This window comes from Lolium rigidum, chromosome 4 (genome assembly GCF_022539505.1).
Source record: "Lolium rigidum isolate FL_2022 chromosome 4, APGP_CSIRO_Lrig_0.1, whole genome shotgun sequence".
In the NCBI taxonomy this organism is placed as follows: domain Eukaryota; kingdom Viridiplantae; phylum Streptophyta; class Magnoliopsida; order Poales; family Poaceae; genus Lolium; species Lolium rigidum.
Genome location: NC_061511.1, coordinates 221,302,091 through 221,318,676, shown reverse-complemented (window position 1 = coordinate 221,318,676; position 16,586 = coordinate 221,302,091). Strand labels below are relative to the sequence as shown.

General features: G+C 45.4%; 3 protein-coding genes across 3 annotated transcripts; all 3 read left to right on the top strand.

The window, feature by feature from the left end:
* The first annotated feature begins 471 nt into the window (after positions 1 to 471).
* Positions 472 to 14,002, top strand: LOC124648298 (eukaryotic translation initiation factor 3 subunit D-like). Its single transcript, XM_047188086.1, has 16 exons — positions 472 to 688; positions 780 to 932; positions 2,047 to 2,142; positions 2,349 to 2,413; positions 2,522 to 2,591; positions 2,724 to 2,896; positions 4,055 to 4,185; positions 4,267 to 4,405; positions 8,952 to 9,100; positions 9,261 to 9,323; positions 9,502 to 9,549; positions 9,644 to 9,703; positions 10,056 to 10,113; positions 10,197 to 10,261; positions 11,339 to 11,480; positions 11,985 to 14,002. The coding sequence occupies exons 1-16, from the start codon at positions 573 to 575 to the stop codon at positions 13,826 to 13,828; spliced, it is 3,372 nt and encodes a 1,123-aa protein (XP_047044042.1). The 5' UTR covers positions 472 to 572; the 3' UTR covers positions 13,829 to 14,002.
* Positions 2,898 to 4,594, top strand: LOC124707107 (cold-regulated 413 inner membrane protein 1, chloroplastic-like). The gene is made up of 4 exons (XM_047238766.1): positions 2,898 to 3,757; positions 3,851 to 3,956; positions 4,055 to 4,124; positions 4,267 to 4,594. Exons 2-4 carry the CDS (start codon positions 3,869 to 3,871, stop codon positions 4,430 to 4,432), a joined length of 324 nt encoding a protein of 107 aa, XP_047094722.1. The 5' UTR covers positions 2,898 to 3,757; positions 3,851 to 3,868; the 3' UTR covers positions 4,433 to 4,594.
* On the top strand, positions 6,933 to 10,600 carry LOC124707106. The gene is made up of 7 exons (XM_047238765.1): positions 6,933 to 6,960; positions 8,952 to 9,100; positions 9,261 to 9,323; positions 9,502 to 9,549; positions 9,644 to 9,703; positions 10,056 to 10,113; positions 10,197 to 10,600. Exons 2-7 carry the CDS (start codon positions 8,978 to 8,980, stop codon positions 10,277 to 10,279), a joined length of 435 nt encoding a protein of 144 aa, XP_047094721.1. The 5' UTR covers positions 6,933 to 6,960; positions 8,952 to 8,977; the 3' UTR covers positions 10,280 to 10,600.
* Positions 14,003 to 16,586: the final 2,584 nt, after the last annotated feature.

Sequence of the window (16,586 nt, the reverse complement as noted above, 5' to 3'; positions counted from 1 at the left end):
CGTGGAATGCGACGCGTCCGCGGCGAGCCGACCGGCGGCAGCCTTTAGTGCGCGCGGAAGACGATGCGTGCGCGGAAGACGACGACATTAACTCGCCGCGTGGCCGGCGAATGCGGACCGGCGGCAGGCTTTACAGCGCGCGGAAGACGATGCGATGAGGACGACGATCGGTTTCTCTCGCCGACAAGTTGGGGCCACCGGATGCGCGGGAAGTTGCCTCGCCGTTTCGCGCGCTTTCGTTTCGTCCGGAGTCCCCGAGCGCTCCCCGGGGGGCCGGGGATGGCGTGGGATCGCCGGATGGATTTAGGCCCAAATCCGGACGAAAACGAGGAACCGGGTGCGCGACTGGGCCGAATTACGCCGTTCGGATGGAAAAAACGCTCGCTGGGGGCCTGTTCGGGGGGACGAGTGGAGATGCTCTTACTCACGCGCCCCTCCATCCCGTCACTCATCACTCCAGTTCCGCAAGGCCAGACAAACCATCTTCCACACTATCCAGCGCCACCACCACCTCACATCACATCGCATCACCGGCGAGGCCAGCTCAGCTCCGACGAGCCCGCCCGCCCGCCATGTCCATCTCTCTGCGCCTCGCGCTCCCCGCGGCCCGTCCCGCGCCCCCGCTGAGGCCGCGGGCCCGGAATGCGGGCTGCACCCCCGCCTCCGCCCTGCGGACCGACGCGCTCAGGTGATGTTTCGTGTCGATTTGCCCCGTACTACTCGCTCGCTCTCCTTGTGATGATTCACTGACCCACCACGCCGCCGTCATGTCTTTGCAGGGGATGCGCCTCGCTGCCGTTCAAGCCGCAGCCCTCGGGCCTGGCCGCGGGCGCGGTGCGGCCGTGCCGGCGCCGCGGGTCCGCCGCCGTGTGCCACGCGTCCGCCTACCTCAGCCCGCCCACCATGCAGTGGGTCTCCGCCGCGGCCGCAGCGTGAGTGCCTCCATCTCTCTCCCTCGCCGAACTCCATCCCTCTCTGTAGCGCTGCACGATTTGCCTGTAACAAAAGGCATGAGCCTTTCCGGGCAACCAACCTGTTCGTGCTTTTGCCTATGATGACAAGGCCGTGAATCGCGCAGGTGTTGGTTGGAAATTGGTTGTCAGGTTGTAAGATGCTCGATCCTGTCATCCACATTTTAGCTGCCGGTGTCCATTGTTCTGAATTGAGAGGCACTTACCACAGCCCCTCTGGATTTCTCGATAAATGGCCATGCGCCAGTCTCTTTATAGCGATTAAAAGTACATCATGTGATCCCACAGGTCTAGGAGTCTTCATTTAGGAGCTACATTCGTATCTGCATAGTTCAGAGTTGAGAGACACTTACCACAGCCCACCCATTAGAGCAGATTTCCTGATCAATGACCATGTGCTGGTCTCTTTAAACCGTGGTCTCACAGCTCTAGGAGTATATACTTCACACGCACTGCATAGTGGACTGCAATGACCAATGGTGTCACATTTTCAGTCTGTTTACACTCCAACATAGGATCGTGTGTTTAATAAAACCACTTCACATCGCAGCACGATGCATGGTTTTCATGATAAAGTTTGAGTTCCATATAGCTAGCTTGTATGGAGAAATTTACCCCAAGATATATGTTCCGGTCATGTTAACGCCATCAGTCTCGATGTTTAACATCAATTACAAGATACTCTAGTCTTTTCACATCATGCTACTCAGGGTTTTGTCCAATTGCTAACTTGGTTAGCTTGTTGTGGAGCTGTCCCATAGTATCTACTTATGCTTCTAATCTGGCATAACTTACTAGGCCATCCATGCTGCGACGAGGATGACTTTTTTGTTTAAATAAGACCAGGATAATCTTGCTTCAGAAATTTGTATTAAAACCAAATAGTAACACGGAGATAAATTGCTCGAAAATTCAGCCTCTGCTAGTCACCCTGTGAAATTTTTATTGTACATTTTATTTTGTTTTGTCATGAATTAATTGGGACTGTGTTAAATGAGTACGCGGTATAGCATTCCAGTACCCTCAGTGATTATTACTTAAGCCCTTATTTTTACCCCTGTTTTTCCTTATGCAGGGTACTATTTCTTGCTAAAGGCACAGGCATACACAAACCATTCCTCGTGCCATTGTTTGCTCTGCAAGCACCTACCAGTGTAATCTCATGGATCAAGTAAGATGCTGCTGTTTGGTGCAAACGATATCTGACACCTTCCTTTGTAACCTTTTGCCAACTATCGCAATGAATATAGCAGCTCTCCTGCTGTTATTAAAAACAAATCTGACACCTTTTCCCCCTTTGTTTGCAATGTATATTGTATGTCTATTCGTCCTTACACAAGAATACTCTCTCTTATCATACTTATATGATGTTGTTAGGAGTGAATATGGACTGTGGACTGCTTTTCTTGCGCTTTTGGTGCGGTTGTTCTTCTCCGTTCCAGGTAGAGTAACACAGAAGATCCATATCTCCTACTTAAAATCAAGTACGATACTCGATGAGACATGGAAGTAATGTATGTTACTTATGCACGTGCATCTGTCTATTGCAGGTGACCTGGAGCTTCCACTTTCGACAATGCTACTTGTCAGCGTTGCACCTTACCAGGTGATGGATCTGAGGTATGAAACATTCTCCCTGTCTTGACTAGCTCTGCTGCTAATGCTGCGTCTTTTAGGGTCTTAGTTTTTTTCGTTTATGTCCCGGTCGTTACTTTTTCCCTCATTTGCTCGATCCCTACTTCCGATCTACAGGGGAACTCAAGGTGGCGCGATAGTGTCTTTGGCACTCACCGCATATCTCGCTTTCCAGCACTTTACCAGGACAGGAGGGATAGGAAAAGCATTTGATCAAGGATCTATAATCGCAACTGTGGCCATCATCTGCATCACGGTTGTCAACGTGATCCTGCTGTTGCCGCTGTTCTGAGCTACCAAGAACTGTTCACCCCTCGTTGTAGGTGTCGACAGTCGAGGGGTATATTAGGAGCTACTCAAGTCAAGAGTGCAAATACAAATAAATAAAACCTTTGTAGTGCATCATCCTATCAGACTTTCTTGGTTGGTATATGTTATAACTAATAAGAATGTTCTGTAAGTTGTGGCATGGCTGATATATATCTTCATGTATGGTATGTCTTGCCCAGTTGCTGTGTGATCAGGTATTAGTGTTCAGTGCTCCCTGGTAGCTAGTTTGTCTCTCCTTTGTCGATCCTCTTGGTTCAACTATGCACCAAACTTTTGGTATCTAGCAGATTGTTTACGCACAAAAGAGTTGCGCAGCTAGGGATGTTTTAATCTTGGATTTTTAGTTAATTACAATTTAGCAGTAATATGTTATATTTGCCAAAACAGCAGCAACTCTGCTTTCTTGTCGACTTGAGGTACAAATCAAATGGGGGAAACGGGAGAACAAAAATGGATGAAAAAGGACAACATGATTCCTCATGAAGCAGAAAAAAGTCTGCAAATCGAAGACCTGTTGAATAATAATGCACATAAGTAAAAATCCTGACGACGAATATCATGTCATGCTGTAGCCCATTTTCTTCAGTAAGTAAAGATATTTTTCAATGGAATAGGAATTATCCCATTATCTGGGCAAACCATATGCACCAATTTCGTGTAATTTTCGAGTATCTTCACTGATTATTGTTTGAGCACTTGTGTATTTACTCTTTTGCATTTTGCAGTGTGCTATTGCTTGCTGAAGCCACAGGCATACACAAGTCCTTCCTTGTGCCATTGTTTGCTCTGCAAGCACCTCCCGGTGTAATCTCAAGGATCAAGTAAGATGCTGCTATCTGGTGCAAATAGTTATCTGATGATAGCTTATCCCACTTTGGTTGCCATATGTAATGCATGTTAATTACTCCCTTTAGCCCTACTTATGGAGCATTATGGTATCAATTCGTAATGTTAGGAGTGAATATGGACCGTGGACTGCTTTTCTCGCGCTTTTGGTGCGTTTGTTCTTCCCCCTTCCAGGTAGAGTAGTAACAAGGGAGATCCATACATCCTGCTAAATAATCAATGAGACATGGAACAGAGATATGCTAATGATGCACTTGCATCTGTCATTGCAGGTGAACTGGAGCTTCCACTGTTGACGATGCTACTTGTCAGTGTTGCTCCTTACCAGGTGATGAACCTGAGGTATGAAACATTCCCGCGGTTCTTAAAGCAAGACTTGGGTTCTACTTCTACTACTGCATCCGTTAGGGTCCTACCTTTTCAGTTCATCTCCCGTTTGTTACTTTTTTGCTCATTCCCTCTGATCCCTAGTTCCTATCTACAGGGGAACTCAAGGTGGCGCGATAGTGTCTTTGGCCATAGCTGTGTATCTCGCGTTCCAACACTTCACCAGGACAGGAGGAATAGGAAAAGCTTTCGATCAGGGATCGATAATCGTGACCTTGGCCATCACCTGCATCATGGTAATCAACGTGATCCTGCTGTTCTGAGCTGCCAAGCAGGAGCTACTCAAGTCTAGAATGCAGATAAAGAAATTAAACCCTGTAGTGCGTCATCATATCCGGCTCACTAGCTCTGTATATCTTAATAGGACTTAAGAATGATCTGTGAGTTGTGGCATGGCTGATATATATGTTCATGTGTGGTATGACTTTCCCAGTAGTTGTGCGATACAGTACTAGTGGTGTTCAGTGCTCCCTGATAGTCTGTTTCTCTCCGCTTTGTTGATCCTCTTGGTTCAACTTTGCGCCAAATTTTTGGCAACGACGGATCTATGCAAATTGTTCACCCACGACAGTATCTCACAGTTAGGAAGGTTTTAACTTTAGATTATTGGTTCATTACAACTTGGTAGTAATCGCTTGTATTTGACAAAACAGAAGCAACTTTGCTTTCTGCTTGACTTAAGGTACAAATCGTATGGGAAACGAGAGAAGAGAAACGGATGAAAAAAATGACAACATGACTCCCGAAGCAGAAAAAAGGTCTGGAAATCGAGGACACGTTGAATAATAATGCAGATAAGTAAAATCCTGATGATGAATATCATGTCACGCCTTAGCCCATTTTATTCAGTAAATAAAGATGGTTATCGATGGAATATGAATTATCCCGTTATCTTGGCAAACCATCCACACCACAGGTGCATGTGGATGATTGATTGGTGTAACTTTCAACTTTCTTCAGTGATTATTGTTCGAGCAATTATTTATTTACTCTTTTGCCTTTTGCAATGTGCCATTGCTTGCTGAAATGCTCAAGGCATAGGCTACACAAATTCTTCCTTGTACCATTGTTTGCCCTGCAAGCACCTACCATATTTTTACCTTAGTATTCCCTTGGTTCCGTAATTCTTGTCGTTGTTTTGGTTCAAATCAAACTTAAACTAAAACTAAGACAGAAAAAATATATGGAAAAAGGTATATCGTAATAAGACTAATAATGTTCGTGTGAGTTGTGGCATGGCTAATGTGTATGGTATGGTTTGCCCATGTGATAGTACAAAAATATGCAGCGTTGGTGTTCCCTAATAGTTTTTTTTACAATCAATAGCACACATTTTAAAGTATTAAATAGTACACGGTAGAGATGCATGAGCCGTGTACTGCGACTACGAAATAATGTCCAAAAAAGGAGCAAATCTTTGAGGTATTCAAACTCTTTCTTCTTCCAAGACGCGATCTTGTACTTTTCCTGAAGGCAGCGATAGAAAAATGAAACATGTGCCAATCCAAATACCTGTAAATACCAATGAGGCTTCTCCCATAATTTTAATCTGAACCATAATGCCAAGGCTACGCGAGCAATCATTAAATTTAAAGTAATCAACCAACATCGTCAAGAGTTCAACACCGTATTCTAGGAAAAAGCATCCGAGCAGCCTTATCGATATCACGGGGAGCCGAGAACGTGAATCACCATTGCCGAGGACGTAGCAGCCGAGACACATATTGCAAGAAAAAATTTCGGTGCGGCAACATAAGGATAAGTCCAAAATCGATCCGGCCAAGCAAGACATGAAGTATATACATAGAGAAACTTAGTCTTCCATCACCACCATTGGGGTCGGAAGAAGATTTCGTCATCAAAGAGATCGGAGATCACTTATTATAGAATATGCCACCTCCATTGATGTGGATGCCAAAAAGAAGACGACTACCAAAACGCTAAATAATCTATGAAAAATTCTACTTTTTTTTTTGAAAACTCCACACATAGATTGGGTTTCGTAATGGCTAGTTTGTCTACCCTTTATTGATCCTCTTTAGTTCAACTATGTTTTTTTTCTCTTTTCAGAAAAGTTAACCCCTTGGTAGGCACTTCTTGGTGAGTATTTTGGAAATTCGCTCGATTTAAGCTCCTCTTGCTAGGGTGCGCCACTACAACCTAACCATAGGGCAGCCCCGTTCTCTACGACAATATTGCACACGTAGAAAGCTTTTAAGTTGATTTATGGTCCATTACAATTTGGTAGTAATAATATTTATATTTGACAAGACGGCAGGAACTCGGCATTAGGTACAGTCCGATGGGGGGAAATGTGAGAACAGAAAGAAGATGAAAAAAAAAGGACAACATGATTCCCTCGTGAAGCAGAAAAAGTTTGGCAAAGAAGCAGCCCTTGTGAATAATAATGCACATAGATTATAAAAAATATTGCAACGAATGTCCTGTCAGGATGTAGCTCATTTTCTCATCAACAAATAAAGATAGAATTTGGTCTTGGTGACAGGTCGAATCAGATTCAGATCACTGCTCTCCACTCGCAGCCAAAACCCGTCTCCTCCACTGCACGCTAGACTAGGCGTCCTCTCTCCGGACCGTCCCTCACATTCCTTCCCGATTCCTCTTCCTCTTCATCTCCCACACCCGACCCGACACGGCCCGCCACCGCCGTGCCCTAGAGCTCCCCGCCGCCGCGCCGCAGCCCAGCGTCACCGCCGCGACCTCCGCCGCCCACGCGCGTCGCCGCCGCCGCCGCCGTCGTCGTCGCCGCCCCTGCCCGTCCGGTTTCGAGGTACGAGCTCCATCCAGTTAAACCCTCACTGGCGTCCGCGGATTCCACCTAGATCCGCCCCTGTTAGGCCTCGGATGAGACGAGCGATGAATGATGTGGGGAGGTAGAACGAGTTGCGGGCTTGACTTCCCTATGTTTTCCTGCTTATTACTGGTTGATGCCGTGGGCTTGTCGCCAGCCCTGCCTGCTCTCGCGTACGACGGCTGATTTTCGCGCGTGTGTGTGTCTGTGCTATATCTAAGCAGCATGGGGGAAATCGCTTGTTAGTCGCCCCTTTTGTTCGCTAAGTCACGCTACAAGCATCTTCTAGGGCGGCTCTGCTTTGATCTCAAATCGAAAATGGACACCTACCTACCTGCGTACTTTTTACTCGAACAAGGCTGGTTCGACAAGTAGATCTCGGTGGTGGGCCTACTGTTGTAGAACTACTGTGCTGCATTGAGAATGATTTTTGTGGTTCCTTGGCCTGATTTTTGTCTTATAGTTCCACTGACTTTACTGTATTTTGCAACTATGTGGTTTTTCTATTAAGGATAACATCTTACCTACCACTGGGAATGCAATTGGGGAGATCATGAATTTCCTTAACTGGGGATAGATATTTGAATAGAATTACAGCTCAGAGTTTGATGATCCATCTCATATGCAGTACAAAACATTGTCTGTGCCCGCAAAGTAACTAAATCCTTGACTGTAAATAGGAAACACACTCACTCGTGATATATGATGGTTGATTCCTCGTGCTTCTGTGTTATCTAAGCAACATGCGGGAAAATCACTTTAGTCGCGCCATTTGTTGTTAAGGTATGCCATGATAATCTGCTACTCCCTACGGCCCTTGGCGCATATTCAATTAATCTATAGAGATTTTAGGCAACATTTTGCAAAATCTGCGACAATTAATTTGGATATGAGTACCAATTTTGTAGAGGATGCTTCCATAAACATCTTTAGGGTTGTGCTATGATCTCAGTTCAGCAAGGAATATGGATGCCTACTTGCAGTTTTTGCTAAAATGAAAGCTGATTTTGACAAGCAGATCTTTGTGGGCCCATTTTAGAACAACTACGCTATATTGAGTATAACTTTTTTTGCTCTTTGGCCTGATCTTTTTTTTATTGTTGCACTGACTGAACATTACTTTTAGATCATGTTGTTTTTCTAGTAAGGACAACATCATACCTTGTGGCTGCGGATACAATTTGGGTTATCATAGACTTCCATAACTGAGGATATTGCAATAGAATTACAGCCCAGAGTTTGATATGTTGTGTATATAGTAGAAAACGTTGTCCATGCCGGCAAACTAACTAATTGATTGGAACAAAGAAAACTCATTCTCTTCTGTGTATGCCTTATTGCAGTTTTATCCACGGGGTTGTGTGGTAGGTCATATGTGACAAGTCATTGCAGGGCTTTATGTTTAGCAATTTTGATTTTCCATAGAGTAGTAATCATCGGCTATGCATTTATCCGTATTATCTTTGAGTACTTTATTGAAGTTCTTGGAAAAACTTATGGACATTTATAAAATCCAGGTTGAGTGCCTTCATCCAGTCCTGTCAAGCACAGTAACCTTGTTCAAAACATTGCCACTTTTGCAGTTTTATCCCACTCCCAGTACATGACCAAGCAATAATGTTGGTGCACGATATGATATTATATACCAGTTTTAGGTTTATGTGAGACCTAGAACATACTTCGATCGGTTAAAATTGAGACACCTCCTGGCTGTTTTGCATAGTTTTACCTACCTCTCCACTTTTTCAATATTATTTTGTGTATGTCTTTTACATTGATTCCTTAGCAGTTAGTTACCTGTGTAAACATGTTCCTACTACAGCTACATTATGGTTCAAATGTGAACATATTTTCCAGAATATATTTTAGATTTTCTCTCCAATTTATGTATGCCCTGTCGTGTTTTATGGCTATACTAGTTTTGATGACATTGGGATAAATTATCTGATAAGAGTTATATCTCCTTGTAGCTTGTTTGAGCATCTGTGCGTGCAATATGTCGGGGACTCCATCTGATGATATGACTGGTCAAGTGAGGCCTGAAGGAGATGTTCCGGATGTGAAAGTGGAAACTGCCGACCAGAATAAAGTAAATGAGATGCCTTCACCACAGGAAGAGGTATCATATTTTGTTAGCATATGTAATGCTTAACCTCTAGCATTTTTTTTTGTATGGTTTGCATGTTTTCAATTGTTTGATTTTGCTAATTTAGCTTTCCACTCTAAGTCTATCGAAATCATATCCATAAGCACAATTTAACTTATGTGAGTATTTGCAGGAAGCAGTAATCAAGAAAAAGTATGGAGGAGTACTGCCCAAAAAGTCACCACTTATATCCAAGGTATCATTGCCTTAGTATATTACAGTACCCGTTGGACATATATGCAATATACACCATCTATGTAAACTAGTGAAGAACTCAGGGAAGTTAATTTAATTTTGGACACATACAACTTACTTATCTATGTAAGCAGTCAGGTATATTCATTTTATCTCACCTGTACTCAAATGTCAATCAGGACCATGAGCGGGCTTACTTTGATTCTGCTGATTGGGCTCTGGGGAAGGTATTGTACTGTTATTTTAGAAAGCTAAAACTGATTTTGGGAGAGTAATGCAGCTCTTACACAATCTTGCTATCTGATGGTTTGTTTCCTGCAGCAAGGAGGACATCCTCAAAAACCAAAAGGACCGCTTGAAGCACTTAGACCAAAATTACAGGTACGAAAACTGATCCTGACTGTTTGCAAGAATGCACATACCTTGTATTTTACTACTGTTGATACTTCCTTCGATTGGCATCAGCTGCTAGCTGCTTGAGTAGTGTATTTGTTTGTGGGCCTTTCTAATAATCCACATATCCATATTTTTCAGTGTATTGGCCCAGTATTTAAACTGAATTAATTTTTAATTACATGTCACCTTCCTTTTTGTTACCAAGCCTTTTGCTTGTGAAGCCGATGTCCTTTTGCTATCAAATATGGTACTCCGTGGTAATTATGAAATTAACCTGCATGCTGCACGGAATTCATTTGGTGCTTACACCTTCCTCATTCCTTGAATCTTCTTGCAGCCTACTCAACAGCAAGCCCGTTCACGCCGATTTCTCCACGCATCTGCTGACGGCGAAGGTACTTCATATTAAAACATGCCTGCAAACACAATCCAGAAATTTATTTTGTCATCATCACAAACATTTGCTTTTGTCTTGCAGAAGGTGCCAATTCTCCTACTGAGGCTACGAGCCAGAACCAGGATTCCACCGAGACTGAGGACAAGGCGGAGAACAAGGAATGAGTGCACAATGAGAAGCTCCATGTTTCTTTTTTGAACGGAACCCTGCCATTTGCTACGAACGCCCATGCTGTTTTGTTGCTGCAGTAATAAGTACTCCAACGCCTGTAATGCTCGCTGAATTTTGAACCGCGTCGCAGACAATTGCCGTATCTACCGCACCTACGCTGTTCTGTGGTCGATAACCTGTAACAATTTGGTATGGAATTGGGAGCCATTATGTCTCGCTGAGTGTCCTAGTGGACAGAATAAAAACCTGAGAGCCTGAGACTTGTTCCACTTGGTGTCTTGCTGAACCGTCTATACTGTCTGTTGTCTGAAACCTGGTACAATGAGTATCTCTCTACGCCTCCTTTGCTGCAGGTTGTCTACTTAATTGTGTTTCATAGGAGTATTCTGCTTGGAGTATTTGGGAATTATTATGCCGTTTAGGACCCTAGTTGGTTTACGGATTCGCCAAGTTCTGAATATGTTCCTGACACGATTTTGAAACACAGTCCAAACCCAAGAGAGAACGATTCATCCAAAGGCGGAGCCAGGCCCGAGGCAACACGGGCTGTGGCCTGGGGTGTGGCCTTCCTAGCAGCTTATATTTCTAATTTTGGCCCGGGGCGCAGTCCAGCCCAGCCCAGTTATGGATGGGTTTGCCCACCATTTTGCGCAGCTGAGGTAGCGAGGAAGGCACGCATCCTACGGAAAAGAACGCGTTCACGCTCGAAACCTCCAGCCACCAGGCGAACTCGCGCTGGGCACCGTTGCCGCCGCCAGCTCGTCGCCTCCTCCCGTCGTCTGGCCGTCCAGCATCGGCACCTCTCCGACCTCCGCCCACCTCCACGCCCCCGCTGCCCCACAGTCCCGCCTCCCGGCAACTCGCTTGTGACTCGCGTCGCCGCGTCCGAGCGCAGAGCTAGGTTTTGCCATTTCCCCCTTTTTTTTCTTTGCATTTTATTTCCTCAATTCATCTTACAATTAGATTGTCTAGATTTTCCATTTAATTAGGTGCTCCGTACTCTGCTCGTACCTGTTTTAGTTAATTTAGCTACAAATTATTATATTTTATAGGAGGACAAGATGAACAAAAGAAACCGAATTGATAGCTTTTTTCCATTGCAAACCACAGAATCAAGCCCTTCAACTCAAGCAAGTGATAATTCTCCCCGTGTTACAGTTGCACTTACGCCTGGTGATATTGAATCAGATCCTGGTTTGAGAAAACCAATTGAGCAGCTGGATCCAAATATTAGAGATCTTGCTAGAATAAAATGCTTAAATTCGTATTAGTTATCCAAATTAGCTTGTATGCCTTAAAACTGGGGTCATTTTCGTGCAAAAATTTTTGCCCTTCTTTTTCCGCCCGTGGCCTGAGCAATTCCTGGCTCCGCCGTTGGATTCATCCCAACAAGCAATGCTAATTCCCTAAAATTTGGGTGAAATTTAGGTAGTAAGAAGATGTGTTGTCTTTTTTTGAGATAAATATAAATATTTTTTGACATGTTTTTGAGATAAACATAGTGCAATTTTAGGAGATCTGATGGCATACGTGATGATTTTTTCCTTTCATGTGGAGAACGATTCCACTTCTTGGACGGGCCGAAATCGGACGCTGGCATGTCGGTCCTGAGAGCACACGCCGACATGTGGGCCTCACGCCCGGTAGAAGCCCTTTAAGTCTTACAAAATAAATATTCGTTTTCCGAAACCCTAAAAGCCCCTTCGTCCTTGGCTTCCCAACAAACCCTAACCCACCCTTGCGCCGCCACCTCCAGCTTCCCGATCCAATCCGCCACCGCAACCATGGGCTTCGACGTCGGCGTCGTCCCCTTCAACCCCGACGGCTGGGGCCCTCCCGAGACCCCGGCCGCGCCGCCGCTCCTGGGCGGCGCCGTCGCCACCGCCTCCATCCCCTTCGCGCCCTTCTCCCGCTCCGACAAGCTGGGCCGCATCGCCGACTGGACCCGCAACCCCGGCCACCCCGGCGCGCACGCCGCCGCCTCGCGCGACTCCATCTTCGACTTCTCCTCCGCCGACGACTCCCTCGCCGCCGCCGCCGAGGACTCCTCCTTCAGCCTCGTCGACGCCAAGCCGCCGCCGCGCCACCCGCGCTTCGGCCCCAAGTGGCGCTTCAACCAGCGCCCGCAGCTGCCCCAGCGCCGCGACGAGGAGGTCGAGGCCAAGCGCCGCGAGGCCGAGAAGGAGCGCGCCCGCCGCGAGCGCCACTACCAGAACCACCGCTCCCACCACCACCAGGGCTTCCGCGGCAACCAGGCCTCGCAGGCCAAGCCCTCGGTCGACATCCAGCCCGACTGGACCATGCTCGAGCAGATCCCCTTCGCCAACTTCACCAAGCTCTCCTTCGCCGTCAACGACCAGCCCGAGGACCTCCTCGTCTGCGGCGCCGTCGAGTCCTACGACCGCACCTACGACCGCGTCAACCCCAAGACCCAGCGCCGCCTCGAGCGCTTCAAGAACCGCCACTTCTTCAAGATCACCACCACCGACGACCCCATCATCCGCCGCCTCGCCGAGGAGGACAAGGCCACCGTCTTCGCCACCGACGCCATCCTCGCCGCGCTCATGTGCACGCCCCGCAGCATCCTCTCCTGGGACATTGTCGTGCAGCGCGTCGGCAACAAGCTTTTCTTCGACAAGCGTGATGGCGCGCAGCTCGATCTGCTCACTGTCAACGAGACTGCGCAGGAGCAGCTCCCTGAGAACAAGGACGACATCAACTCGGCACCGTCTCTCGCTGTCGAGGCCACCTACATCAACCAGAACTTCTCGCAGCAGGTACTGGTCCGTGACGGCGAGAAGGTTACCTTTGATGAGCCCAACCCCTTTGCAACTGAGAATGAGGAGGCGGCGTCTGTTTGCTACCGCTACCGCCGCTGGAAGCTGGACGACAGCATCAGCATCATTGCTCGCTGTGAGGTGCATGCTGCCAGCGTTGATCCCAGCGGTGCTCGCCAGTTCCTGACGCTCAATGCGCTCAATGAGTTTGATCCTAAGATTACTGGTGTTGACTGGAAGCAGAAGCTCGAGAGCCAGCGTGGTGCTGTGCTTGCTACGGAGCTCAAGAACAATGCCAACAAACTTGCTCGCTGGACAGCCCAGGCTTTGCTCTCTGGTGCTGACATGATGAAGCTGGGCTATGTGTCGCGTGTGCAGCCCCGTGACCACTTCAACCATTCCATACTCACTGTCATGGGGTACAAGCCAAGGGATTTCGCTACACAGATCAACCTCAACACGGCAAACATGTGGGGGATTGTCAAGTCACTCGTCGACATATGCATGAAGTTTGAAGAGGGCAAGTATGTGCTTGTCAAGGATCCTGCAAAGCCACAGCTCAGGATCTACCAGGTTCCTAATGATGCTTTTGAGAATGATTATGTTGAAGAGCCACTTCCAGAGGAGGAGCAGGTTCGCCCAGCTACAGATGATGTTGACCTTACTGCCGAGGAGATGGATGCTGCTGCAGAGGCTGAGGCAAATAAAGCTGCTACTCCTGGTGGTCAGGGTGGTGAGAAGAGTGCAGAAACTACTGTTGCTTGAAGGGTATAATGGGTTATATTGCTTTATCTAGATATGTCTTTTCTGGGTATTTTTTATCTGTTTCGATGAATTAAAGAGTTGAACTGCCTGCTATTGGTACTGTGATCTTGTTTTGATCTATGAGAAAACCTGTTACTCTTAATTCTCTTGCTTACATGTGCTAAGTTTGTCACCTGTCACTTTGGGTTGGTGAATATGCTGGCAGTTTGATACCGTATCATTTTTATTGTGGTTGATCTACTATGTCTACATTTGACCCACCGTATGCTGTTTGCTGTAACATCTGTTTTTATACGAATGCTTCATGAATAACTTGTGGTGCTTAATAACTTTAGATTATGACGAACTGTCTTACAGTTTACCCTGGCCTGTTGGCAATGGTCTAAATCTGTTGCTGCTGGTTCATTCCTGCATGCAGTTGTATATTATTTGTGATTGTTTTTAAGCCAGTCTTTTTGTTCACTAAGTTTAGGGCTACAACCTTTGAAACAGATAGATTGACCTCATCTAGTTTTGCATCTACCGTTTTGCCACCTATAGTGCATATTTATTGCTTATTTCAGTCTGTAGTTTGCATCTCACTTTGATTGTTGTTGCGTTTTGAATTGAATGGATTTGGCAACTCGTGAGATCAGGCTTTCAGTTGCCAATCCTCTGTACTTCCTCCAGTTCACAGAAACAAGTAAATTGGGGTTATGTGCTGTCAAGCATTACAAAGTTTTGATGGATTAAAGAGTTGAACTGTCTGCTGTCGATACAGTAGTCTTATTTGGTCTATGAGAATCTGTTACTATTAATTTTCGTGCTTAGCGCCTGTTATTTTGGGTTAATGACTGCTGGTAGTTTAATTTGAATATCATTATCTGTGGATGATCTACTCTGTAAATGTTTGATCCTCGTATTCCTTAATATCTGATTTTTAAGCTTGCCTGGCGCTTAGTAACTTAAGATTAAACTGAGTTGTCTTGATGTTTACATTGCCATTGGCCTGAATCTGTTGCTGCTGGGTTGTCCTATTTGCAGAGTGAGTGAGAGTGAGAGTGCTTTCAATCCAGTCCTTTTGTTCGCTAAGTTTACTGCTGCATCCTTTCCATACAAACCAAACTTGGATTTCACTACCATCGAACTATCTGTCAAGTCACACTCTATATACATGTTCTTTGAATAGATGGAATCGAGTCCATCAAGTTGTTCCTCTCCAACGTTGTAACTTGGCTGTCTATAATTTCCATCTCATTGTTATACTTGGGCTTTTGAAATGAATTTTATGGATTTGGTAACACTCAGACAAGGCTACAGTATATATAACCCTAGAATCCTATTTCCTGCTATTGATAGTGGTCTTGTTTGGTCTATGAGATGTTCTAAGTTTAGTACCTATCAGATTTTTTTATTTAATGACTAAGCCGATAGTTTAATACTATCATTCTGTGTGGTTGATGTACTATGTCTGTGTGATTGATCCACTGTTTGTGTATGCTTTAACATCTGTTTTGTACAAATGCATCATGAGTGCCTTATGGTGCCAAGTAACTTAGATTACCCTGAGTTTTCTTACAACGTGCTCTGGTGGCAATGGACTGAAGCTGTTGCTGGGTTATCTTGCTTTATCTAGATATGTCTTTTCTGGGGGGTTTTTAATCTGTTTTGATGAATTAAAGAGTTGAACTGCCTGCTATTGGTACTGTGGTCTTGTTTTGGTCTATGAGAAACCTGTTACTCTTGATTCTCTTGCTTGCATGTGCTAAGCTTGTCACCTGTCACTTGGGATTAGTGAATATGCTGGTAGTTTGATATCATATCATTTTTATGTGGTTGATCTACTATGTCTACATTTGAGCCACTGTATGCTGTAACATCTGTTTTTATAGTCTTTCTCATAATCTCTGAGCCTGTGAGGAATATAACACTGCTTTGCCATAAGTTTGCTGTTGTTAGAATGCCAGTATCTTCTCATCATATTTTTTACCTGTGATCTTCCTATCTAGTTGGATCTCTGCATTCAGGATCTATAATCCTATATCAAATGTTGCAGTTCAATTTTAGATGCAGTGTCTGGTTAGGTGAGTCAAGCCGTCAAGGCTTAGAGACAAATCACACACAATAGACCCCCATGTCAAATTGACTGGCAACTATGCCCGCGTTTTGCAGCAAAACAACAATTTTTTTTAATGAAAATGACACATTGGAAAAAATGCTTGCATGGTTACCAAGACCTCCAAGGCACGGCATGTCAATTCCTTGTATATCTGGTATTCTGGTTATGGTTATTATACCTAACTCACTGTAACCACTTTGATTTAGAAATGGAACACCGTAACCTCCTTGATATGTGCAGTTCTCCAAATTTGTTTCTCCTTCTCCTCTAACCCTAACCTCTCTACAGCGCTCTGGTACAACTTTTATACCACAAGGGGTTACCACAGGTGAGCGCGCATGAACAACCACCTGGCGTCCTCTGAAACGGCAGTGGTGCGGTTGAACTAACCACCTGGCGTCCTCTCAAACGGGCAGCGCTGTGGTCGAACTAGCCACCTGGTTGATCTACTATGTCTGTTTGAGTCTATTCTTTAACATCAGTTATTAGGCTTGAGTGTCGCTTAGTAACTTAAGATTAAACTGAGTTGTCTTGCTGTTTACATTGGCAGTGGCCTGAATCTGTTGCTGCTACTTTGTCCTCTATGCAATTGTGTATCTGTTGAGAAAGTTGCTTTGAACCCAGTCCTTTTATCGCTAAGTTTACTGTCTGCATTCTGTC

Bases quoted from the DNA above. Each gene is read 5' to 3' on its own strand.
- LOC124648298 (XM_047188086.1), top strand. From the start codon at position 573: ATGTCCATCTCTCTGCGCCTCGCGCTCCCCGCGGCCCGTCCCGCGCCC. The intron at 933-2,046 runs GTGAGTGCCTCC...TTCCTTATGCAG, and splicing joins GTCTCCGCCGCGGCCGCAGC to GGTACTATTTCTTGCTAAAG. The intron at 9,550-9,643 runs GTATTGTACTGT...TGTTTCCTGCAG, and splicing joins CTGATTGGGCTCTGGGGAAG to CAAGGAGGACATCCTCAAAA.
- LOC124707107 (XM_047238766.1), top strand. From the start codon at position 3,869: ATGGTATCAATTCGTAATGTTAGGAGTGAATATGGACCGTGGACTGCT. The intron at 3,957-4,054 runs GTAGAGTAGTAA...CTGTCATTGCAG, and splicing joins TTTGTTCTTCCCCCTTCCAG to GTGAACTGGAGCTTCCACTG. The intron at 4,125-4,266 runs GTATGAAACATT...TCCTATCTACAG, and splicing joins TACCAGGTGATGAACCTGAG to GGGAACTCAAGGTGGCGCGA.
- LOC124707106 (XM_047238765.1), top strand. From the start codon at position 8,978: ATGTCGGGGACTCCATCTGATGATATGACTGGTCAAGTGAGGCCTGAA. The intron at 9,550-9,643 runs GTATTGTACTGT...TGTTTCCTGCAG, and splicing joins CTGATTGGGCTCTGGGGAAG to CAAGGAGGACATCCTCAAAA. The intron at 9,704-10,055 runs GTACGAAAACTG...ATCTTCTTGCAG, and splicing joins CACTTAGACCAAAATTACAG to CCTACTCAACAGCAAGCCCG.